General features: G+C 48.6%; 9 protein-coding genes across 9 annotated transcripts; 3 read left to right on the top strand and 6 right to left on the bottom strand.

The window, feature by feature from the left end:
* Positions 1–75: 75 nt before the first annotated feature.
* On the bottom strand, positions 76–2,525 carry F5147DRAFT_757731 (mitochondrial small ribosomal subunit Rsm22-domain-containing protein). The gene is made up of 7 exons (XM_041440383.1): positions 2,061–2,525; positions 1,744–2,014; positions 1,565–1,698; positions 1,331–1,512; positions 1,129–1,269; positions 582–1,065; positions 76–527 (listed from the first exon to the last, which is right to left on the bottom strand). The coding sequence occupies exons 1-7, from the start codon at positions 2,443–2,445 to the stop codon at positions 223–225; spliced, it is 1,902 nt and encodes a 633-aa protein (XP_041298621.1). The 5' UTR covers positions 2,446–2,525; the 3' UTR covers positions 76–222.
* A 45-nt stretch (positions 2,526–2,570) lies between these two features.
* On the top strand, positions 2,571–4,617 carry F5147DRAFT_742773 (uncharacterized protein; the record flags this gene model as incomplete). The annotated part of the gene is made up of 8 exons (XM_041439561.1): positions 2,571–2,813; positions 2,867–3,049; positions 3,099–3,597; positions 3,670–3,777; positions 3,832–3,977; positions 4,039–4,189; positions 4,267–4,493; positions 4,549–4,617. The coding sequence occupies 8 exons, from the start codon at positions 2,571–2,573 to the stop codon at positions 4,615–4,617; spliced, it is 1,626 nt and encodes a 541-aa protein (XP_041298620.1).
* Positions 4,618–5,497: 880 nt separating this feature from the next.
* F5147DRAFT_257445 (uncharacterized protein) lies at positions 5,498–6,036 on the bottom strand. Its single transcript, XM_041428876.1, has 4 exons — positions 5,950–6,036; positions 5,876–5,899; positions 5,726–5,818; positions 5,498–5,667 (listed from the first exon to the last, which is right to left on the bottom strand). Exons 1-4 carry the CDS (start codon positions 5,954–5,956, stop codon positions 5,570–5,572), a joined length of 222 nt encoding a protein of 73 aa, XP_041298619.1. The 5' UTR covers positions 5,957–6,036; the 3' UTR covers positions 5,498–5,569.
* Positions 6,037–8,829: 2,793 nt separating this feature from the next.
* Positions 8,830–9,300, bottom strand: F5147DRAFT_648489 (uncharacterized protein; the record flags this gene model as incomplete). The annotated part of the gene is made up of 3 exons (XM_041433281.1): positions 8,830–8,939; positions 8,989–9,108; positions 9,159–9,300. 3 exons carry the CDS (start codon positions 9,298–9,300, stop codon positions 8,830–8,832), a joined length of 372 nt encoding a protein of 123 aa, XP_041298618.1.
* Positions 9,301–12,362: 3,062 nt separating this feature from the next.
* F5147DRAFT_648488 (uncharacterized protein) lies at positions 12,363–13,333 on the top strand (the record flags this gene model as incomplete). Its single annotated transcript, XM_041433280.1, has 6 exons — positions 12,363–12,405; positions 12,458–12,599; positions 12,648–12,715; positions 12,770–12,859; positions 12,908–12,979; positions 13,032–13,333. 6 exons carry the CDS (start codon positions 12,363–12,365, stop codon positions 13,331–13,333), a joined length of 717 nt encoding a protein of 238 aa, XP_041298617.1.
* Positions 13,334–15,303: 1,970 nt separating this feature from the next.
* Positions 15,304–16,937, top strand: F5147DRAFT_257283 (uncharacterized protein). Its single transcript, XM_041428875.1, has one exon. It carries the CDS (start codon positions 15,683–15,685, stop codon positions 16,838–16,840), a length of 1,158 nt encoding a protein of 385 aa, XP_041298616.1. The 5' UTR covers positions 15,304–15,682; the 3' UTR covers positions 16,841–16,937.
* A 90-nt stretch (positions 16,938–17,027) lies between these two features.
* F5147DRAFT_566724 (uncharacterized protein) lies at positions 17,028–17,341 on the bottom strand (the record flags this gene model as incomplete). The annotated part of the gene is made up of 2 exons (XM_041430817.1): positions 17,028–17,081; positions 17,138–17,341. 2 exons carry the CDS (start codon positions 17,339–17,341, stop codon positions 17,028–17,030), a joined length of 258 nt encoding a protein of 85 aa, XP_041298615.1.
* A 161-nt stretch (positions 17,342–17,502) lies between these two features.
* F5147DRAFT_566557 (uncharacterized protein) lies at positions 17,503–19,059 on the bottom strand (the record flags this gene model as incomplete). Its single annotated transcript, XM_041430807.1, has 2 exons — positions 17,503–17,895; positions 17,947–19,059. 2 exons carry the CDS (start codon positions 19,057–19,059, stop codon positions 17,503–17,505), a joined length of 1,506 nt encoding a protein of 501 aa, XP_041298614.1.
* A 2,046-nt stretch (positions 19,060–21,105) lies between these two features.
* On the bottom strand, positions 21,106–24,715 carry F5147DRAFT_833215 (uncharacterized protein). Its single transcript, XM_041443847.1, has 2 exons — positions 23,143–24,715; positions 21,106–23,088 (listed from the first exon to the last, which is right to left on the bottom strand). Exons 1-2 carry the CDS (start codon positions 24,541–24,543, stop codon positions 21,346–21,348), a joined length of 3,144 nt encoding a protein of 1,047 aa, XP_041298613.1. The 5' UTR covers positions 24,544–24,715; the 3' UTR covers positions 21,106–21,345.
* Between the last annotated feature and the right edge of the window lie 5 nt (positions 24,716–24,720).

Raw genomic sequence — 24,720 nt, 5'->3', positions numbered from 1 at the left:
CTAGTTGATAGGAGGAAATAGACCAGGAAAGCCTACATTTCTGACCAAGTTACATTCAGGTGAAAACTCGCCAGGTTTCCTCACCAACGGGGAGCAACACTAAGTTCGATACAATGATACTGGTGATACATTAAATTCGTCTGGTTTGCAGTAGTGTAGTAGCGTGTGAGAGGAAACGAGCAAAGCAAATGCGAGAGATCCAAACAAGAAAAAAGATTTACACTATCGCTCAGCCAGCAATGCGGAGTGTTCCTTCTGCACTGCACGATCGCGTCTGGAAGCCATCTTCCTCTCTTTCAACGCCTCCTCTACTTTTGAATAACGTTTCTCGCCTTTTGTACGGTCTCGCCCCTTTGCCCTCTTTCCAATATCATCACCCCTTGATCCACCCTCCCGCATAGACTGAAACTTCTCCTGCGGACGATTTTTGGGCGGATGAGGGAAGATATCACCCCAGGACGATTTCCGCGCGTCATAGAATGGTTGTTTGCCTTGGGATTTCGGGATAGTAATACGCATAATTTTGCCTGTATCATATGTTAGACCAGTCACGGGGCTAGAACTGAGGAATGGCGACAAACCTTCCGCGGTGCATGCGTCAATGATTATGTGCCCGCTCTTTTTCAAAGGTGGGAAGACGAGGCGCGGCCAATGGAATGCCTCATTTCGCAGCGCGGCTTCGACCCCCTCTGAGTTTTCAGCTGGCAAAATTTCCAGAGGAATATGATCAGTTGCTTCAGCTTCGTGCCTCGTTTCGACATGATCTGCGTCAAGTACAAGTTCCTTCGTTACCCTCTCTTCCTTTAGCCTGATCTGCTCTGCCTCCTCCCGACCGACAGCGCCAACGCGTCCTACACTCCTCACCTGCGTGGAGATGCCTTCGCCTACTATGCTTGGGCGTGGCCCGCGTTGAATTACAATATAAGAGTACTCGATATCTTCGTGACCCTCACGTGCATGTTTTGTGAGACGAACAAAGGACGGACGTTGCAAGCGTTGTGAGAAGCCACAAACTAGGCTCACAGATTTTCCAAAGTACAGAGGGCAAGCACCATCGTGCGGGCACTATTGCAGGAAGTCAAGAATCTTAGTATGACTCATCGCAGGGCCGAAAAGTCCAACACCTACAGGAGCGACAACGTGGGCACCGCGAATAGGCCAGTCTGAAGTTTCTGGGTCATTGAGTTCTTTACGCCCCATCTCGAGGAGATATTCGCGTGCTTCTGCAATGTTCTGAAACCCAGCTTTCGTTTTGTGATCGATCAGGATCTAGAATAATTTTAGACTATTGGACAGTGATTGAAGTGAAGGGACAAAAATGAAAGCTCACGATGGTATGTGCTCCACTTTCCCACAACTCTTTCACGAACTTCTTCCGCGCAAGAGGGGTCTGTAGAGTTGAAAGCATGAAAGCAGACAGGGCAAGAGTATCAAGCCCCTCCGATCGCTTAATTTTATCATCTTCCCGGAAAGACCTTTGCCAAGTTGCGCTGAGGGCGCCCAAGTCTGTATCTGTTTCATTAATTTAGCGAGTGCGCAGCGAGATGCAGCACGCATACGTTACCTCTCAGTAGACGTTTGCCTATTGCAACAAGTCCGTCACGTTTATCGATACCGAGGTATGTGAAGATATTGGATGTGGAGAGGCGCGGTTCCTCGGAAGCGCTATTGGGTTTCTGAAAAGTATTCGTCGATGCCCTGATGTTCTTCAGCATCTACAAGTTACAAACATCTACAACGTACCATAATCCACTGCCTGCACCTGAGCCCCAGTCTATGACACGTTTCACATTCCATTGTGGACCTAATCTGTGCTTAACATGGTGGAGCACAGCACAGATGGCAGAATAATGTGCAGGGAGAACGACCGACGCGAACGCTGTCCCGTCACGGTCAGAGTGTCGCGCCCCTTGCTTACGAGAGCGGTATTTCACGTCGTACGAGTGATCCCATCCTTCACTCTCATGAAAGAAGAGACGCGTGGCATCACTATGTAGCTGCACCTTGTCAGAAGCTGATAAGTGATTAGAATGTGCAGAGACTGATTTCACCCGACAAACCATCTATCAGAGCAGTAATTGACTTCTGCAATTCAGTGGGCATAACAACAGCACCAATTTTTTGGCTTCCGAACCGCGCTGCAGGAGATTTGCGGTGCTCGTTTCGTTCAGAGTGATCTTCAACAAAGTTCTCCGCGTCCTTGGCCTCCTCTGGGTATTCAATCGCGACAGGTTCAAGCTCGCGTGGTGGTCTCTTTGCCATTACGTGCTTATGGCTTGTCAAGGAGATATCTATGTCTTGCAAAAGCGCCTTTAGCGTTGGGTCGAGGTCTAGAGCCGCGTTAGGTTGGGCTGATGCTGCAACTGCTGAGGTCGAGAATGGGGTGCCAACATGTCGAATACTGTGCGCAAGGATGCGCAAAGTAGTGGATGTACCTCGAAGCATCCTAGTAGTACTTGAAAAGTTGAGGTAGTCTCAGCTCAAAGAGCGTAAGTCAAAATTGTGCGATTATATAATGGAAGTGTTTAGTTAGGCTCATCTGCAGACTTTGTACAGACGCGTCCATCCCAATGACCAGCAGGAAACAAGCTATCCCAAATGACTCTCTTAGCTTTGATGAGCGTCCTGCGAAACGGACAAAAGTAGATGATGAACGCGAGGAGAGTACATCTTCCGCGGAACCGTCACACGCCATGGCGGATATTACTGGGGCAGCACGAGTTTCAGAAGATGAAGACGAAGGTTTAGAAGATGAGGTCGAACCAGGGCAGTCAAAAAATGAACCTAGAGCGTCAGACCTTTACCTTGACACAGTGCGCCATTCAATGAAACCCATTGCGCACGTATTTGCTGACAAGACCTTTAGATCAATCGAGCATTGCTCGACTTTGACTTCGAGAAAGTGTGCTCTGTATCTATGTCAAACATCAACACATACGGCTGTCTAGTCTGTGGAAAGTACTTCCAAGGACGAGGTCGCAAGTCGTACGCCTATGCGCACTCCATTCATGATGACCACCATGTTTTTATCAACCTTGAGACAACAAAAGTGAGCTGGCTGAATGTTAATCACACATACATAGACTTACGACACATAGGTATACGTTCTTCCAGATGGTTATCTTGTCTCTGACCCATCTCTCGAAGACATATCGTTTGTCCTCAACCCATCCTTCACGAAGGTTTCCATATCCACCCTCTCCTCGCCATCGCATCTTCTGAAACCCTCCTACGACCTCTCGTCAAAGCCCTATCTTTCTGGTTATATTGGCTTAAACAATATCAAGCGAAATGACCACATGAACGTTATCATACATTCCCTCCTCCACATCCCTCCTCTACGGGACTACCTCCTTCTGTCCTCCTTTCGTGGCAAGGAAACCGAACTCGTTAAACGATTCGCCGCTCTCGCCAAGAAGATATGGAACCCCCGGCTATTCAAAAGCCAGGTTAGCCCTCACGAGTTTCTCCAGGAGGTCAACCGCGCTAGTGCGGGTAAGTTCCGACTCGAGCAACAAGGCGATCCTGTCGAGTTTCTGGGTTGGTTACTTAACCGACTACACAAAGACATGGGTGGAACTAAGAAAAAAAATTCGAGTAAGTCGTGTAGACCGACTAGCCTGCTGTTTACCCTCGTTCGGCCTCCGAATTGATACATGAAATGGACAGGTATTATATTTTCAACGTTTCAAGGGGAACTCCGCGTGGAGACACAGCAGGTCGTTGTCCGTCCGGACTTTACGGGTTCTGAGAAGCCGCAGTTTGATATTGACAGAGGTGGGATCGACTTTGGTGGTCACCTGGACCCTTATTCATAATAGTGCATGTCAGACATCAAGGCTACTGTATCGCCGTTTCTCTTCCTAGCGGTTGATCTTCCCCCACCACCTCTTTTCCAAGATACGATCGAGAAGAACATCATCCCACAAGTTAGCATTCATTCTGTGTTGGCCAAGTATGATGGAGTCACCACGCAGGCGAGTTTGGCTCTGCTTTTCGGTTCTTTTATTGAACCGAACTGATATGATACGGATACAGGAGTCTGCGGGCCAGTTACGCAGGTACAAGTGTCAACGCCTCCCACAGTATATCATTTTACACTACAAGCGATTTACAAAGAACGCCTTTGTCGAGGAGAAAAACCCGACGATTGTCACATTCCCACTCAGAGGAGTTGATTTCCGTGAATGTGAGCGCTTTGAGCCATACTTACGTGATAATCGCATTAGCGTAACCAATGACTGATGATACGATTTTGTGCTATAGATCTGGATGCAGCACCAACGCATCCGCCAACCGTCTATGATCTGATCGCCAATGTAACCCATGAATCAGTTGCTGGAACCACTCGTGACAAGGAAAACACGATTTGGAAAGTTCATCTCCGTGCCGCTGGCGGGGGGGGCGAGGGCGAGAAATGGTTCCAGATCCAAGACCTCATCGTTGAAGAAACGCGCAAGGAGATGATCTTCCTTGGGGAGACCGTGCTGCAGGTGCGCTATTCCTGTATTATGGATTGTATTGTATGATCTCACGCGTTCAAATTAGATATGGGAGCGGCGTGCTGCGAACGCCGATGGTAACGCGTCAATGAAGATGGTTGTCGATCGACGGTGATACCGAAGCGTTGGGTAGGCTGAGGAGATACCGGGGTTTCGACTTACAGTATATAGGATCCCCGCCCTCAATAAGACCGGAGATACAAACATACATCTTACATATCATGATACACACCAGCGCATGTTAATGGAGCTCAGCGAAGCTCGCGCGTTACTAATCGTCCAAGACAACACATGAAAATGCATTGAACTGTCTACACCCCTTTTCCGGGCACAAAATGTTCCGAGTACGGCCGCCGTTCTCCGCGGCGACCATAGACTAGCACACCTCTCTGATTGATCAAAGAGTGTGTGGGCACGCCCTTAGGGGCGCATACCCTGCTGCACGTTACTCCATACAGTGCTAGCGCAGTATAATGTCACTTTGCCGAAGAATGCGGCGACGGCGAAGATGCAGGGGAATTCCCTGGCACCCCGGGTGATGTTGTTGGCGCGTTCATTGGAGGGATTGGGTTTCGGCTGATGATGGCAATTTAAGTTGGGGTAGGATCGCACAATATGCATGGCAAACTCACTTCGCAGCAGCTTCTTCGAAAAGAGGTTTGAATATGTATACACCCGAGGCGACGCCTGGTTAGTTTCACAGCGGATATAACATTAATGACAGAGATTGAGATGACTCTACTTCATACCTGTTAAAACTGCGACTATGTATGGAGTGAACCGCCGTGACATGGATGATGGCTTTGTGTGAAGCGTGCAAACCACGAACAAACACGGCAATTGTATTTCCGTTTTGAGAGAAAAATTCAAACTCAGCGGCTATGTTTGCCTCGAGGTTGCAAATCGAAGAGGCCAACGCGCAAGTAGATTTATGTTGTCGAAAGTCTAGCGACACTCCTCTCGCAAACGAACAGACCAAGTATTTGCGCTGTTGACCCAGATGAATTTCTATAGGAATATAGTAGTTAAAAGCAAGCCGTTGTACAAAGTAGCGCCAAGCAAAAATATCAATTAATGCCCAATCTTTCACAAGCAATCCGCGCCGCTTCCTCTTTGGCGACACCCTTCTGATTGGCAGTGGCAGTACTGATGACTTCGCCCTCCACTGTGAATGATGACGTCTTAGACGAATTTCTTCGTTCCGAGAGATGAACAACACGTGCCTTTGCAAGTCATTGTCCATGAGAGAGCATGCGGCGGCCCAGACTGAACCTCAGCCCAGGTGACAGCGTGAAGCCTGCGGCGGGATTGATAGTCTTTACAGTGTCACAATTAGTGTCTCCTGGCTTTAATAAAGCAAAGGCTGGACTTGCGGTTGTTCAGGGCAATAGTGTAACCTGGAGAAATATCAGCATCATTCAGTGATAATCTAGATGCGATAACATACGCGACATTATGTGCAGGCAACAGATTAAAGTCTTGTAAAACTGGGAAAGTGAAGAGTACTTGTCTGTCCTGTAGCACAACTTATGCGTATTTAAATCTGCAGGTCCAACGACATGCCGCGAGGCAGCCAAAGTGAATACCGATACTAGTGTCCGATATCGTCTGCATTGGTCACGGAAACCAGGTAACCGCAGTTCCGTGGCCACAATGAAGAAAGTCCCGTCGTATTAAATCAGACAAACTGCACAGGATAAATATAACTGCAATTTTTTTCAGAAGCCGCAGGGGAGTGCTCTTGAAGACCGAGGTAGACATCACCTTTTGTGAAACCGCTCATCTGCTCTAACAACCATAGAAGGCAGAGTCACTGGAAGACGGAGCCGCACCAAGAATGATATACATCAGTGTCAACGCTTCGGTCCGGTTTGAACACCGATCGAGGCACTAGGAGGCTAGCAAAACCGGATATAATGGACCTATAGTCTGGTTAATCCATATTGGGGGGACGGAACCAAGGAGTGGCTGAGATGCAATCTATTTATGCTTTGATGCAATGCAACCAGCAACAATTCCTGGCCACGGCGGCTCTGCGCGCTCGAGAGAGGCCCGGTGAAGATGTAGATAAGAAAAACTCAACGATCGCGTGGCCATACGACACACGCGCGAGGGTCGGACAGATACAGCGGAGATTTATGGTCGGCACTCTCTCCATAAGTCCGACAGCAGATCGATCATACCTGGGGCCCAAGTCTAGTCACCGACATGTGACAAATCTGGGAACTGATGGAGGTCGATCAGGGTCGATAGGGAATCATTGGCAAAGAAGAGTGTCTCTGAATCTAAACTGTGAACGTTGAAAGGTTAATTGTTGTGGGCGTCGATCCAAGACTTGGAAGGGCCGCAGTGTATAAAGATATCAGTGTAGTCCATCTCGCCGATTATTTCGATACAACATAGGAATTTAGATATTGACCGGAAGGAGCTAAGTAACATCACCGTGCTTGAGTCAGCATAATGGCTTCCGGTGTCTTACTATACCTCCAGCATAGCACGGTCGAAAGCTAATGAAAAACTGCAAAGTGATATGTTACCCGTGCTGGTCTGGATGGGAGACGGAGTATAGCACTCAGGTCAACAGCAAGTGCTGCGTGGTAAGGGGTTTCATCGACCCTTACTAGCTGGCGAGTGTCGTCTAACTTAGGATGAACAAAAGATCTGAGAGGGGCAAAAATAATCAGACCCTGATGCTCTAATGAGACAGATTAGATAAGATGAATGACGTGTATAAACTAAAACGGTGCAGGTACAGGAACTTCCATTGAAGAAGTATGTACGATGGATGGTTATGCATATTGATGAATGAAAATACATGAGGATGAACATAGAAGAAATGCACAACTTGCAAAAAAGGGGGAAATGCCAACAAATGAAGATAATCAATCCAACATGAACTTGACTAACGCATTGACATCTGAGAACCAGCCTCCGCGGCGGTAACTTGTCATTCAGCCTTGATCAGACCTTAATGCAGTCAGCGCGTGACTAGCCGCTACATTTCTGGCTTGATGTTTATGAGTCCCCGAGCCGACTCCATAGGGAACACCGGAAACTTGAATGGTGGATCAGAGACGTCTGATAAGCGGATACAAGGACAAAAAAAACTTGCTTCTACACGTCGAGGTCCATACATATTGATGAGTAAGGCCCTCTCGTACATCGATCCAGCTTAAAGCGGAGCCTTGTCCGATGGATTGGAGATCTGAAACCTACAGTAAGTCTTTTAGATCACCAAAGCAATTGCACGAACAATTATTGAGCGCATTTGTGGAGTCTTCAAATGTCGTCAGCTGAGGCAGAGGATTGCAAGGGACTGTAACAAACCATTAGCTTGGGTTCTTCCAGACATTGCGAATGTTTGAGTTGATGACCATACCTGAACTTACTGGCAGTTATTATACCATTCAAACGTATGCTTCATGAGACTTTGGAAAAAGAGAGACGGTGTTGAGTGGAGGCAATGCCCGATGGAACTAGGAGAATAATGTTTTCATGATCGCGGCGTTGAGGAACATAACGGGCGGAAAACCAAAAATTCCCAAGATGCATGAAATAGGGCGAGCTGCATGCAATGACGATCGACTCAGTGAGAAGATGCGAGGGACTAAGTGACATGTGCCCCTCATGTATCTTGTGCAGTGGATCGTTCCAAGCGCCTTACGACCGAGCTCGGAATGAATGATAGTACACATTTCCTCTGCCAATGGGTACGGGAGAAGTTCGAGCGATACTATGGGGCGTGGTCAATCATAAACATTGTCTGTAAACACTTCTATACGAACCGGTGATAAGTCAGTTAATCCCGTTCGGTGTGACGATGTTAGAGAACCTAACCAGGAACCTCTGCGATTGGATCTGTTGTTAAAACTTTCGCGCATTACGCCCGTCATATGCACTCAGGGTGCGGTAACAGATCAAAAAATGGCACCAGGCAGACGTGCGCTCGGGCCTGTGCGGTGGAAAGCAGGCATGTGGAATACGCATTTATGCCTTTAACGATTACACGTTGTTGCACAGTATTTTGTACGGGAACGGGAAGTGACTCGGGCCACGGCGGTTCTTCTCACCCAACCTGAAGCCGAGGAGTAGCACAGCCACGTGTTTCACTGCTGTCAGTTATTCACGCCTTCATGATATTCATTTTAGAAATTCTGATAGACGCGATAACTATAAAGAAATGTAACACAAGTAGGGGGGACTACACTGAAGAAGAAAATACAAGGTTGACGATCACAAATGACAGAACCACGTAAGTAAATTATCCGGAAATCCAGAAGAGTCTTGTGAGAGGGTGAAAATTACACGGAAAATCAACTATATAAGCTCAATGGCCATTTCCTGGTTGCATGAGGGCTTGCAGAGCAATCTGACAAGCATTCTCTGTGGCAAACGCTTTGGTTGCCCCCTCGCCTCTGCCATATTCAGTTTCACGGACTAAGAATAAATTAGGCATGCATCAGGAAGCGGTTGAACAAGAGCTTACAGTATACGATCACGGTCCATTGCAGTGCGTGCCCGGGACCAGTTGATGAGCTATCGATCCGCAAACCTTGCGTACATCTAAATCTACGTTGCAGAAAATTATTTAACTGCATGCGATGATCTGCGGGGAAAAATCAAAAGTTATCACATAGTAAATATGTAGAGACGCACGAGGTATCTGCTGGTCAAGGGCGACATGCTCATCTTGTCCATGTTGTGTGTTATACCCATCCCCTCGACCATGTGCATGCTGTTGACCGCTGCGGCGACTCCTGCCATTGCGGTAATTCTGGTCTTGGGTGTAACGTGCCATGGCGGTCAATGATTCAGACTTAGCTCGAATATAGGGAGGAGTTGATTTATGAATACGCCAGCGGTCTCCTTTATATCGAGGAAACACATACACCAATTACTTACCTCGCAGCTAATAGTACCCCATAGGCAATGACCAACACAGTCGTGACATCGGAGTTGCAGAATCAGACAATGAACGCCATACATTGTATCCTGTAAAGGATTCTGAGGCGGGCGGTACTCATCGTAGCTGTTCTCTGGGTCGTTTATTCTGGAGCTATAGGTCAAGCGGTGCTGTAAGAATGTAACAAAACTGCCACTGGGCGTGCCGGATTTCACCCTGTATTCAAGTTTGTGTTTGACCCGAAGGTATTCTAGACAACGATCAGTGTACTTGGAATCGTCATTCGGTAAAAGGGTTATAACTAGAGTACTGTACCACGATTTTTATGCGCTTTAAGATTGCCTCAAGTTCATAGTGAAGACACACTAGTATGAGACTCCAAACCTACTCGGAGACTTCATGACGTCGGTTAGTCTCTCCGAGTCCTAGTAGAACCTTGAGAAGGAAGACGGTCGTTCTTCATGCAGTATGTACGTGATGTGAATTGCAACAATGTTGGCCTAGATGGAAGTACAAGGCTCCGTCACTAACCTTCGACACGCAGTATGCGTTGTGAGTCGTAACACTGCTGTCCTAGATGGAAGTACACGGCTCCGTCGACTGAGAGATAGTAGACCAATCACTGGGGTTCGACCTGAACTAAGCTCGTTCCTTGGAACTGCCAGTGACCGATGGTTGAGCTAAAAGTTGAAAGCGCGCAAAACAGTTGTCCCACGCTGCTCTCAGCGATTTGTTTTCATCCACTTCCCAAAGCACTTAATATTTTGTATACCTGGCAAGATTCTTTCAAGGCGCATGTAAAAAAAACTCAACGATGAGTTACCCACCAACACCAACCTACACATCGAAAGACGTCCGTTATCGATTAACGGACAGAGCTTGCTATTTTGTTTTGGTGCACCCTTGCGCCATCAAGCTTCCAAGCCTGAAAGCACAACTTCCTTAAAACGAAGCTGAGCGAGGCCGGTTCGTCATGCCGATTCTGAACAATGATAGTAAAGGCGATTAGAGAGAATGTGGAGACTCCGACAGGCTTGACGATCGTTCAAACTAAGAGCGCCAAGCTCTGGACCCAAGTCATGCGGTCTGCAGACATCCCTGCGGACCGCCCAACTTCATGACATATTTCCCTGATAGTACGTATCAAGTTTTCGTCACCAAACCTGTCAGCGAGGACTAAGGATATCGACGTCGCTGCCTGGGCATCTTTGTCATCTGTACGACAATTCTAGTTCTCCCTCGACTAGGTATCAGGACCTTCCATCAAACCCGTACCCGATGACCTTCTGCACTCATTGCAACAAAACCTAAATTTGATAATGTCGGCATTTTCATGACGTCTAACGCGCCTACTATATTCAAGCTTTTGTATACGCCATACATGACTAGCGCGCGGCCGCCTGTACACTGTACGGTAGCCTCACAGCCAGGCTGCTGGCAGATACAACCCAGGAACGGCTCCACTGCCCTTGCGGAGTTCATCCTACAAGCTTACGCAAGACTACGTCATCAACAGTACAAACAGTTACAGGGCCCAATAGCAACAAGTTGTGCACACATGCGATCGCATTCTTCATCAGCGCCCTCCTCGTCTAGAACCCGGAAGTAGACTCAATGTGCACACACAGGTATTCCCGCGACCCTGAGTGGGTCGCCACCTATTCCGCTTACCGGTCGAGCCCTGGGTGGGGGCGAGCCATTTGTCGATAATCCTGGGACATGCTGCCGCCAATCTCCGAAGACGACTGGATCCATAGCTTTTGGCTGACAGAAACCGGAGTCCGGGTAGGGATTAGTAGTGATGGAAAGTGGGTGTTATATTATTCTATATAAGAGTTTGTCAGATTGAATGATGGGACCAGTGATACTGATGCGGAAAGAGAGACTACTGGAACTGTTTTAAGTTCAGTGGGTCCAACGATGTGATGGCTAACCGAACCCTTCTCTGACCTGCCGTGAACTGAAGCATGTGGTCAAGCAACTGAGCAGCGAAAAAGGGAGCTTAGTTTCCTTGAATGTCCGTTCTTTTTGTGAGACAATCGCATGTCACTTGAGGGACTATGGGAGAGACGCGCAAACGGCACATAAGTAAACAGAGCAGGAGAGGGCTACAAATATGTGCTGACTAAGGACCGTGGAGACCCCGAATGCGCAGTCTCTGTCCAGGCACTGTACCCGCGTCAGGGCTTGTCTTGTACCAAATTCGAAGTGAAAATGACTTGATCCGACTTCGACTGACCGCCACAGTCAGGACAGGACCAATGAAATTATGAAACCGTGGGTAGTCGCATAGCCTTGATGTCAATCTATCACCAATAATATTGGTCACGAACGGAACATGGTACGTTTGTTACGTTTAGTTCAAGTCTCTCATACTAAATCATCGAGCCTGGTGCTGAGTGAGTGGGAGGCGTGAAACACACACAACCTTAATATTATCTTTGCAGGAATCATGTTCGAAAGGTCGGTAGTCAGTACTACCCTCGTCGATCACTGGTTGTCGACAGGCACGAAATTCTTGATTTTACGCGGTGATGAGCGGCCAGGACTGCCAGGTGCTATGATACCCATCAAGTATGTGCGAAACTTTCAATCTGCTCAGCATGAACAAAAACAACCATCGCATCTCGACTAGACCCGAGCTTCAATTACACAAGTGCTTACTGAATGAAAGGATCCAAATACGCACCGTGACGAACTAGTATCTCGGAGTGCCTGATCGTGTATACGAGGGAGGGCTCTGACCAAATAATTCTTGGTCCAAACCAGTGCTAAACGTAAGTACTTGGATGCCCAGAAACGGACCTTGCTAACAATTTTGATCTTGGGACCTTGTTCCTTGAGCGGACTCATATGAGAAGGGAGTCTGCCAATATAAACTTCAACGTTCGGTTGACTCGGAAGACCTTGCCTTACGTCCCTTCCTTTGAACGATTTTCTTAGAGACCTTGCTCAATATGGCCCTGGGATGGTTCTCCGTGGCTCGTATCACTCTCTTCTGTAAGTTCTGAATCTGTTTGTTGAAAGCTCATTTTCGAATGTAATCGTACAGCACTGGCTATCGCGTTCTCCCTCATTGGATTAGGCCTTAATGCCTACTTCATCTCGTTGACGGTGCCAGATGATTTCTACTTCACCTTCAGTGTTTTGGGCCTTGCGACCGCGATGTTGACACTTCTTACCATTCCGGTCATGTGCGTATGCCTATGTCTGGTTACCTTGACTGTCTCAGTTGTTCACAGGTTGATCATTGATTTTATACGACGTGGAGCGTTCACCTCCATGGTTGTCTTCGAGCTCTCATGGCTCTGTATGTGTTATATTTGGAATAATGTGTGTTAGTCCTAATTCTTCTCATATATAGTCACCCTTGCGATTCTGTGGGTTGCCACTGCTGGCGAAGCTGTCACCACCTTCAACTTTTACTACCCTCGAGGTTGTATTTATGCGGATGGTGCGTGAATTTCAGATATCATTTTATATCATACTCAGTAACTACCAGGTACTAACGCCGAAACGTATTGCCTGGAGGTGCAGGCAGTGGAGGCTTTCGCATTCCTCAACTTCTTTATATGTAAGTTTTCCCGTGGTTTAGGTCGAGTCCTTTCCTAACGATGTCGTTTTAGTCTTGGGCTACACTGGCGTACTGCTGGTGTTTTCTATCATTGGATCCACTCGCGGCAATGGTGTCTGGACGTATTCTGTCAAAGAGGCCACATTCCTTGGGCAAAAATCGCAGCCCATACAACAGCAGGTTCCTCTGAGTCAGTACTCGGGCGCTCCTCCTACGGGGTATGCTCCTGTTGGGCAGCCTCAGCAGCTAGGGACCTATAGTACTCACAGTGGCACGCCTCCCCAATCACACCAGACGCAACCCCAACAATTCCAGCCAGTGTATTCTGGCCAGCCACAGGGTATTCCTGTTTAACATGCATGATGGCTGCTTGCAGATAATCTGACTTACGTGTCTGTCATCTCTATCTATTGTGCCAATGCAGTAAATTATAATACCCAATAACATGTTGCGTTCTTACTAACATAACTTCGATGGCATCATGGTTAGACCTTGCAACCAGGTTTCTTTTACTAATTGCTTTTTTGTCGTGCGTGAATTGAGAAGATCGGGATGGCCTATAGTAGCCTATTATTCACTCGTGTTATCAGTACTTGCTTGAAGTTGCAGTAATAAGCATGCGGGCGTGTAACTTTACGAAACGTGTCCAGCCGTAACTTGGTCGCGACAAAGTCTACCATTATCTGTGTTGCAGCAGACTTCTCAAACACGAGCTTTTCCGATTACTGTTGCACTTCACTGAATTGCTCTCCCTTCATTCCGCACTCGAGGTTGTCTACTACTGACGATTGATTCAGTCTCATAAATGTCTGAGGATGATGATCGCGCGGCGAAGACCGCAAGGGCAAAGGCCTTGGTTTGCATCCTCGGAAAGTTCAGCTATTTCACAAGCTCACGTATTTCTTTAGCTCAACAAGCAACGACGGAAAAAGGTTGCTGGTAGCGGCGCGTTGGCAAGTCCACCACCGTCAAGGTCGTTTACTCCTACTCTCCAGGAGTCCGCACCCTCCACGGAGGACACTAAGAATGATGTTGCTGACCTGTATGTTTGTGATCTCTGACCCGTTTATCGCGCTCAACCTACTTTCATTATTTCTTAGATTCACACCAGCAGATTCAGACACGAACTGGATAGAATCTCTGTCTAGAGTGAACGTGCCGCACTCGACAGTTTCCAATGCTCTGTCAACAAATGCGCCTACTTCATCATTTCTTCCTGGGAAAGCTGAGTCGTTGCAGTCTCAGGTGACATCCCTGCAGACAACAATTGCTTCTGTTCAAAGTGAGAATAGTAGCTTGCGGAGTTCGCTAAGTCGCCTAGAAGCACTCGAGGCAGGTATGTCAGTCTATGGTTTCATGCCGGTTGAGTCTTATTCGCTGTCACAGGCACCAAAGCTCAGCTAAAGAAGCTCGAAGAAGAAAAGAGCAAACTTAAGCTTCAGCTTCATCAGGAACAGCAGCGTGCTCAAGATACGTCAAGAAGTGCAGAGGTGGTGGTCCAAGAGAAGCGGTCATTGGAAGACAAGCACCGCTCAAGTCAGGCAGAGACTCAACGATTGAAGTCCCAGGCTGATGAGCTTCGCCGGAGTCATGCAAAGGAACTTGATGATCACCGTCGCATAGCGAATTTGCACAAGGAAGAGGTCGAGAAGCTTTCAAACCAGCTCGACGCAGCACGCGTAGAAATTCAAGACTGTCACTCTAAAGAGATGGAGTTCACTAAACGTCGGAACGAGCAGGATGAAAATCATCAGCAGACCATTTCCCTCCTCGTTTCAGAAAAGACATCATTGCTGGATTCAGTTGCTCGTCTGGAGGAGCTTGAGATGGGTATGTTGACTACTTCAATGACGTTCTCGTCTAACTGTGTTTCATGTCTAGAGACACAAGAGAAAGGTGGATTGCTCCAGGCTGAACGCGAAAAATCGCAGTCGCTCGATGAACGCGTCAAAGACCTGGAGAGCAGTTCCTCTAAGCTCGACATGCAGCTACAAGAAGCCCTGATACGAGAACGAGGCCTAGCTGAAAAGTCACGAGATCAAGTGAGAAATCTAGTTTTACCAAGAGAGCCCCGCTCAAATTTATTTCAGGAAAGAGAACTACAGCTTCTCAATGCTTCTTTGGAGGAAGTGAGGTCTGGATCCGAACAGCATCAACAACGTGTTCGTGAACTCGAGGAGCAAATAGAAAGTGATGATCGTGCCGAACGGCTGGAGGAGTCACTCAAGAACACTCAGGATCGCGCCGAAGAGCTCGAGTTTCACCTCTCTAAGCTCAAACAGGCATGTAGTTATTCACCTCTTCGTCCGCTAGTGCTCACCAAACAAGTAGACTCTCGCGAGCGCGAGACACGAGAAGGATGAATTACAATCACAGCTTCAATTGCGGACTGATAGCGAAACGGAGTGGAAGGCTAAGCACGCAAGTCTTGAAGAGCAACACTCATCCCTCCAAGAACGTATCCACTCTGCCAGCCAAGATCGTGATGCGTTGCTTGAAGAGCGCGCGTCACTCCAGTCTCAGGTTAACTTCAACCAAAGCGCGATTAAGCAGCTTCAGCAAAAGCTTGGTGAGGTCGCATCGGAGTTATCGTCGAGCGACCGTGCTCTTCAGAATGCCCATAGCGACCTGAGGGCTGCCAATCGGCGAGCTGAAGAAGCCGAGAGGACGCAGAAAGATCTACAGACAGAGGGCACAAGGTTGATGCAATCTCTGGATGAGATGCGACCCAAGTTTGTGGAGCTTACTTCCACCAAATTGGATTTGATGGAACGAATCGACAAGCTTGAGCATGAAAAAACTTCACGAGATGCTTTCATCTCGAAACTCGAAAATGCGCTTAGCGAGGCGATGGAGCGGGAGGCCGAGGCGGCTCAAACTCGCAAAGAAGCAGACTCGTTGCATGAGAAGGACAAAGTCTCACTGCAACAGTCGATCGTTGAGCTACAGCAGGGCTACGCCGAACTGCAGGCCGAACTAGAGTCATCCCAGGCGGCAGTGTTCAATTTGGAGGGGGACCGTGCGCAGCTGCGAAAAAATGAGACGCGTCAGCTAGAAATCATTGACCGGCTCTCCGTGGAATCCGATCAGCACTCGCAAGTAATGTCCCACTTGGAGTCGGACCTTCGGTCATACAGGAACCTTGACGAGGAACACCGTGCCTTCATTGAACGATCCAACTACGAGCATGAAGCTCTGCAGGCAGAATTGAACGCCAAGGATAATGAGATAGAGCACCTTCGAACCTCTTCATCAGACGAGGCTGCTCCTCGTTCACTGGATGACGAGATGATCAGTGCACTCAGAGTCCAACACGCTATGGATCTCTCCAATGCCAACTCCCAAATTCGCACTTTGGAGACCACCGTCTTCGAAGCTCAGGCAAAGTCGCATAGCCTGCAGAAGCAAATCAACATCTTGGAGGATCAGCTCGCACAACAGCGCTCCACGTCGAGAGCGACTTCAAGACCGTTTTCTCCCGGAGTGCCAGGCAGACCCTCCAGTCGCACCCTTAATCCCATTGATTTACGACGTGGGTCTTTCACTCACAAATCAAGCAATCTCGCCCCACCTTCCCCACGGACTGTCTTTGACGTTGGACTTTCACCTGAAACTCGTCACAAGCGTCAAGTTAGCCTTGGCATGTTAAAAGCGCGCATTGATAGTGAGGTTGCAGCATCAGCTGGTGGTTATCCTTCGTCGCGACAGCTTTCGCCTGTTCCACAAGGTAACGAAGTATCGGGACAGGAGCCCGACTCTCCTTCCTGGCATGCACAGCACATACACCGGCGACCACAGTTTATGGACGAGTCTCACATATTCTGGTGTCATTCGTGTGATGGAGAGCTAGTTATTCTATGAAATACCTGTTATTAGTTGCATCTAACACATCTAGACTACAAAGTTTGACTTTCCGATACCTGTCATTCATAATATTACGTTGAGGTTAACGTTCAAACTTCAAACTGAAGAAGGATCACACATGACAAAGCGACATAACATTTGAGACAAATAAAAGAGTGTAATAGTAGTATAGTACTGATCATCATCATAAAAACCCATCCTGTCTTGTCCGAAGGTGATGGAGCTTATGCAGCAAAGACTAGTATGTCAAGAAAACATTTAGTGGATAATCTCATGAAACATAACTGAACTCACTTCAACTTCCTCGGGCCGAAGCGTCCCTCTCTTCCTTTCCTCTTCTACGCCCTTCTCGATACTTTCTAGAATATCATGAATAAGCTCACGATAATCCACGCCGAAGAAATGCGTCAATTTGGCAGCTCGTCGCCTACGCAACTGGAAGTCAGATGACTCCTGAGGCGATGACATGGGTAACTCGGTGGTTATCGACGACGCCATGGATGTCCGCGCTGGTAACGAAAGTCTACGCTCCGACCTGAACGAATATGAGGAGCCGGAAATCCTATGAGATTCTAGCAAGGGCTGTTCCTCAGTTGGAGATTCCACTAGATCGCCATGGAGGAATCGATGAAGCTCCGCAAGAGACGCCCTGTCATCCTTTAAAATGGTGAGTGCAGTACATGATTCCACATCTGTTCACTCACTCGGTCAATTATGTCTGTCAGCGACACGATAGAATGATGATAGTTCATGTACACAGAAGATTGTGCAAGCGTATCCGCATAGCCAGACGTCTGACCGGGCTCTGGAGAGCTAGCACTCTTGAAGGGTAGTAGGAACGTAGTCGAATCCGAAGTTCCTGGGCGATGCACTTTCTTCCCTTTCATGTACGCGGACTGGTTTGGATTACGCTGAGAGAGACTAGGAGTATGGGCGGACACGTAAGTTGGGGTCATAAGCGACGCTACAGGGGATACCGGTTGAGAGCGGGCCACTGTTGCAGGAACTTGGCGAGTATGGTACAACGTTTGCGGAGGGGGGATCCCGAAAAGCTGATCAAAATGATGAGCCTTACCCGTGACGAGCAACAAGGAATCACAAACTTTTTCCATCTTCTGAGCACGTCTGACATTCACAGCCTTCTCCTCATCATCGAGCTCAGTCTTGATACGTTCAAATGATAGGGCAGATGAACCGCTTCTTCGCCTGTAAAGCCACATGTCGCGGCCGTCCACAGGCATCGACGATGGAGGTAAAGACGGACCAGCTATATGACCAATGACCAAATCCGTAGGGACACGCGAGCCGAGAAAACGGTGGAGTTTAGCCAGTTTGTCACGTTTTCTTCTTCTCTCGGCTTCGGCTTGTTCCATGGGCGTAAACGTCTCCACTACAGATGGTGTCGAGGATGAATGATGGAAGATTCGGCGACTGTTGGCCGTGTCCGGCATTTCTAAACTGATCGCATCCGAAGCATCATTTGAATTATCTTCGTCTGAAAGATCAATGAAAGAAGTTTGAGAACCATATTGATGCTGCGGATCCCAATGGCGGTACGAGCCGTGATGATCGTGAGTGGCCGGTGGCTCCGGTGAATCATCCAGGTAGAAGGTAAAGCTACGTGGAGTGTAGGGAGTGGAATATCTGCGACCGCCCTGTGTTGATGGGTAGTCTACGACTTGCCATGACGATGTTGGTTCCGATTTCAAACCGGGAGCCTTTACGGCAACAGATACAGACATCGCATGACGATGATGCTTCTGCTTCGATGACCCGAGCAAAGCAGAGAATGGGGGCTGTGGTCGCATCTTAGATAAACGTGATTCTTCTACTTCTGACGCAGCCATTTCAACAGCCGGAGTTTGTCCTAACAGTTGCGCCAACTTGCGGTTTCTCCGTATGAGATCGGCTCGCTCGTTGGCGTCAAGTGTGTTGGTCGTCGGTGGTAGAGGTACTTTGAGACGAAGGGGTGGTTGAGGAGAAGTCGAAATAGAACGTTTCTGGAAACGGGGTTTACGATCCCTTCTTTCGAACACAGGTTTCGCAGTAGTTGGAATGGGTGGTTTCAAGGTATCTGTGGTATCAAGGAATGCAGGTCTGGGAGGCACAAACTCGGGCGTTGGAAGCGAGGTCGTAGAAGAACATGGTGAACCAGGGCGATAGGAAATAGGTGACAAATATGGACCAGAAGTAGGACTTGTGGGAGCAAATATCATTGCCGAAACGTCTGAGTATGAGGATGCCGAAGAGCTCCGTCGCGAGTGTTGTGGGAAATCGGAAACTTCATTAGCGGCAAAAGTAGGACTGGCCGGGGCAAAAACCATGCTAGGAAGGTCGTTCAAAGATGAATTACAAGAAGAACTAGAATAGATGCTTGAAGATAATATAGGCGTTGAAGATGGACGGCGAGTGGATATGATAGATGGGTCGTCCTGCGCATGCTGGAGAACTGGCAAAGAAGGCGAGAAAAAATCGATGAATGATTGCTGGTCATTACTTGCTCGTTTCTGCAGCGAAGGCAGAAGTGGCATTTCGATCGGGGATATGGGGCGTAAATGAGGCAATGAAGATGCGTGATGTGTGCTTGATGAATTAGAAGATATGGCTACTGTTGATGGTGAATAACCAGATTGAGAGGAGAGGGAGCGTGGAGATGAGACCAAAGGTGAGTTGGCACTCGTGTCTGTACCAGTGGAAAAGGGGGACCTGGCTCGCACAGGAGAGAACTGCCGCGTTTCAGTTGTCAAGAAGGAGACATTAGAAGTTGAGGCTGTCTCTGCATCCCCAAACGCGGATAGTTGATGCGACATTACTCGGTATCCTGATCCTCGCCCTTGTCGCACTTGGGGTACTACAGCCATAAACCAACGTCAACATCTCACTGTGATATTTAGAAGAAGCTGACCTGAGAGAGATGACTGATAAGCGCTAGACTGTGCCAACTCTGTGCGATGAGGCCGGAAATCAACGTGATTTTCCTGTTTTGGCTTCATACTGCTGGGAATAGCAGCACTTGTGAGAATGCTTAAAGACTCCCGCCCCTTTGTAAACATTCTCTCAACCTTATCCAAAGTAGGTGATGAACGACAGGAAGGGATGGGATGTACCGGTGAGGCAGAAGTGTGGTAGACATCTGGTTCACTCTTGTGTGCAAGCGAAGCTATTGTCTCTGTGGAACTAGCATGACCATTATGTGGTGACAGATGTGATGTGGGACCTGTTGGCGTGTGAGTTGACGTGTTATCTTTCCAGATATGATCAAGAGAAGTACTTGCCTGCTGTTCTAGCACCAAATGTATTAATAGTCGGCACGACGGATGTTGGTCTGATGTAAGGATTGGGCGTAGTAGATCTGGAGGATGCGGGGCTTGAATGACCGACAGGACTATTCATGGCAGGCCTTAGGGAGTCTGGCCAAGAATCAGACCTAACGTTACTCTTCTTCCGCCGAATTTCCTTGACGCGGTGTTCGTGATTAGCCGCCTTCTTTACTGTATTGCGGGGCGGTGGTGGCCCAAGACTGACAGCAAATCCCGACGAGTGCGAGATAGGATGGTAAAGACCAGTTGGAGAGCCGTTACCACGGCGGGTAAGTTCGTCATGTTGGAGAAGGGCCTCGAGGTTGGGGCATATTTGGAGAGAAGTAGTAGTAGTAGCTGAAATGGGTAAGACAACGTCAAAGGATGATGGAGAATCCTTACGGGTCGTGTAGGACATGATTTTGGACATGACAGTAGGAAAGCAACTCTCTGAGCAGTTGGCAGTTTAAAAAAAAGCAACTTGTTCCTCCCGCCGCTTACTATATAACTGAGAGGTAGTGAAGGTGACAGGAATATCAGAATGAAACTTGGAATTGAGTTCACAGCTCAGAGTTGTCTTGCAGAGACTTGATGATGATCACGGAGTACAGAGAAGAGCAAAAAGAAACATGGATGGTCAATGGTCTTCCGTTTCAAATAGTAAGTAATGTCGAAGCTTGGACCAGGGCCATCTTTTGTGCACGGCACGCTCTCCGAGTCTGTTACGGCCACGGACACCCTGACGACCACCTCTTCGGAACCTCCTGTCAAATTAGTTGAACCGGTTGGTGTGTCGAACCGAAAGCATTAACTTTTTACGATACAAACGTTCTCTATCCAGTCCGTACTTACATCAATAAGAGGTAAAAGTAGCCATAAGAAGTTGATAGTAAATACGTAGTCTTTACGAGGTGCTACGAAATGATGACAATACTAGGCCGATGCTTAGGTAATTTAAAATTTCTACTTCGCTGGCTTGCCACGTCGTCAAACAATTTTCATTTTCAAAGTTCAAAACAAATGATTTTCGGCGTTCGGGTACTTGACGTGACACATCAGAGCATGCTTCAAAGAGGTGGCTGGTCATACTATGCTAATTTGGCTTTTAAATACGTGCGTTGATTAAAAAGTACGGAGCGAGAGATAAGAACAATGCAATGCAGATGAGTGACGTACATGAACTAGCAAATTTTCAAACGTTGGCTATCTTGCTGGCCCGGGCGTTTGCAACCTGCGCGGAGGTAATGGAGGCCTGTTATCCGGTCCTTTGACAATTACCGGTTCAGATATGCCAACAGCTGGTGACGTTTCATCTGGCTCTGAGGATGGATTTGATGATTCCTGCACCGGCGAAGCTCCTCCCATCTCTTCTGATGCAGGTGATACAAAGGGAACATCATCGCTAGACGAATCAGGCGTAGTACGTGGTACTGATGATACTGTCCGCGGAGGAAGAGGTGGAGGAAGAGGTCGTGCAGATGGTGAAGCGACATCGCCAGAAAGGCTAAGTGGGGCAACATCCCCATTGTGTTCATCCATGTCTGCGCGTATAGGCGTCGACTGGTTGTCCGAGCCTTGTGATTGACCTGTCAGGATCGGACTTTTCCATAAGCGATACATGCTTTGAATAGCAGGCCCCTTCAGCTTGCTCTCCGGAGGTGTTGATGATAGCGCAATATTTCCCATTGACATGGGTTCCCCACGATGGCTTGCATGTATCCCCGGAATAGTCATTGTCCGCGCCTGTGAAGGTTGGGTATGAATGACAGATGGCCTCCGGTGCTCCTCTGTGACATCCGTAAAATCACGGTCTTGGAGTGGATCATTTTCTGTCGCCGACTTTGACAGAGAAGGTGCAACAAATCTAGATGAGGAGCTCCCTTCCGATGAACCGCCTTGCATCAAATGAGGAGGCGATGCAGGTGCACCAGATAATAATGACACATGACCGCTCGACAGGCTTGTGGACCTCTTTTCTTTCCCATTGGGGATGGGAATAGGGGTGGACCCACCGTCGTCCCTGCGCTCTCTTCGTTCGGCAACAGCAGCACGCACTTCTGCGTAACTGGGGCGCCCATGTGGACTCTCTGTCCGGATGCGAGCATCCGAAGGACCGACGTCTGGCACGTCATCCTGAGAGTTGACACTACTATCTTTCTTAAGACCACCCCAATTGACCCCCCATTTACGCATCGCCTCCTTAGCAGTGTTGCTTAGCGCTTGCTTGTCTGCAGCTTTCGACTTCAGCGTAGAGAACAAGGAGCTCGCTGTAGTCGAACCGGCAGAGGGTCGAGGGCTCTTGGAGGGTGTGCCAGAGTCAGGGGGGCCATTGAAGGATTCGTCACCACCGACCGAGACTGAAGAAGAGACCGAATCCGCTCGAGAAGACCTGGAACGTGCTAGAGAGTGTGCTGATGAGGACCGGCCGTGGTATTGTGGCGACAAGTACTCAGGTCTCTCTTCATCCAACTCCATCTCGCCAGTGGGTTTGTTTGTTTGGGAGTTGGTAGGAAGATCTTGTTTCGGCGTTGTAGAACTTGTAGCGCGACTCCGTCGTCCACGAAGATCAGACTCCTCGACATCATCGCCCACATCTGAGTCATCTCCACCAGGCCGCCGCCTAGAGACTTTTGCATTGCTGTCTGAGGTTCCAGTGGTTGCAGCGCGGATGACTGGCACGCCTTCTAGTGATGATGCATCAACTACCAGATCTTCAGCAGACACCGAACGCTTTATTGACGGTGTCGTGATATCTTCGGAGGTACCTGAAATAGATGGGATGTCTGCCTCGGATGCCGCAGGTTTTACACCGACTGGTGAAGTCGAGACGGGCTCTGACTGCTCGCGCCGCGCCGCGTCTGACCAAAGTCCACCACGATGTAGATATGGCGAGCTGTCAAAGAAACTGATATCATCCATATTGGGCATTACGACGGACTCTTGTATCTTAGTCGTACAATTAGATTGTGATTAATATGATGGATCACCAAAGATACTCACCACCTCAATGATTCTTGACTTGATCGTGTCAAGTATCATGCTCCACGTAATTTGGCGATCGCTCACGATGGGCTCGACATCAATGACCACACGCGGGGTCTGCGTGAACGCGTACCATATCCGACTACTCGGTGGCCGCTTGACCTTGATGAGGAGGTTTCCATCTATCTCCCGCAGAATGACCGCCAGCACCAATTTAACGGTGTACGACTTAAAGCGAGCACCGAGGTTGATTGTGGCAGTAGCCTCGACAGTCGCACGGACCTCCCCTTTGTATGTAAAGCGCACCTCGAGCGATGCGTCGCCCTCTTTTGTGAGCTCCTTCAACATCGGCTTGCTAAGCGTCGGGGCCTTGTTCCCGATTGAAAATTTGGTGACAGAAATGTCTGTGAGGAATGCGGGGCGCTTGACTTTGGAAACCTTCTTCATAAGACGACCGATGATGTACGACTCTAACGTCTGTGTGCGGTAGAAGCTGAAGAATACGCGCCCAAGTAGCGCGTTTAACCAGCGCATGGGGATGACATCAGGTTGCTCATCAAGAGTCACGACAAGCTTGTTCATTTCTGAAGGGAGGAATACGTCCTGGAGTGGGTCGAGAGTGGGAGTGCCAGTCGGGTGCTCAGATGCATGCACGAGCGCAAAGTACCAATCCTCCATCTCAACACAGGAGCGCACGAAGATGAACCAAGGTTTCGATTCGCTCAACGCCTCTTGTCGTGCAGCGTCCCGACTTTTCTCTTCTTCCAGAAGTCGCTCGCGTTCAGCCGTCCGCTTCTTCAAGCTTCCACCTGCCTCTTCCACCTTCTCATCAATATTAATATCTTGAAGTGCTGTCTCATTTGCCACGTTCGGCATCACTTTTTCCTCGGGCACTTGTCTTGGGCGCAGGCATATGGCATTCCGTTTTGTGTAGAGCTCCCCGTCCAGAAGTCCTTCCGGGTAAACAGACACCTCATGTCTACCCAACTCTATAGCAGCTTCGCACTCCGTCCTATTTTCGTCCTCGTACAGGTACAAAACTGTACCCTTAAGGACAACGTACCACATGTCCTTTGGGCGTGAGCGCTTAGGGTCCTTGGAGCGCGCATCAAGGTAGGATCGGACGAGTGTAACGTACGAGCCATCGGATGAGGCGGATTCCTCAAACGTTCTACGCATGGTGAGCCAACCACTGCGCGTCCTGGGCTTGTCGTTGACTTCCAGCGATGAGGCAGGATCTTCGGTTTCTGCTTGTGGCTCAATCGAGTCAGTGTGGGGCTCTGGCTTGGCATCTTTGCCTGAGTTGGTTTGCACGGGGATAGAGGTGTATATGGCGATGCCGACAACGATAAGGATGAGAAGTGGAATGAGTGTCAGTCCGCCTAAGATGTACGCATAGAAGAGCGCTTTGAGCGACATGTCAGAGACCTGAACGCTTGGGGTTGTCACTACTATGATACGTAGTACTACTGGATTAACTTCCGGTTAGCACTGAACCTGATAAAACTGGCTTTAGCAGTCAGTTCTGGTTGAAAGGAAAAGAGGGGAGATAAAGAACAGGTCTGTACGTTTGCGGGGCAACTGGGTGAGGAGGCC

Source organism: Suillus discolor (assembly GCF_016758755.1).
Source record: "Suillus discolor strain FC423 chromosome Unknown F5147scaffold_4, whole genome shotgun sequence".
Classification (NCBI taxonomy): Eukaryota; Fungi; Basidiomycota; class Agaricomycetes; order Boletales; family Suillaceae; genus Suillus; species Suillus discolor.
This window is presented reverse-complemented; position numbering and strand designations above follow the sequence as displayed.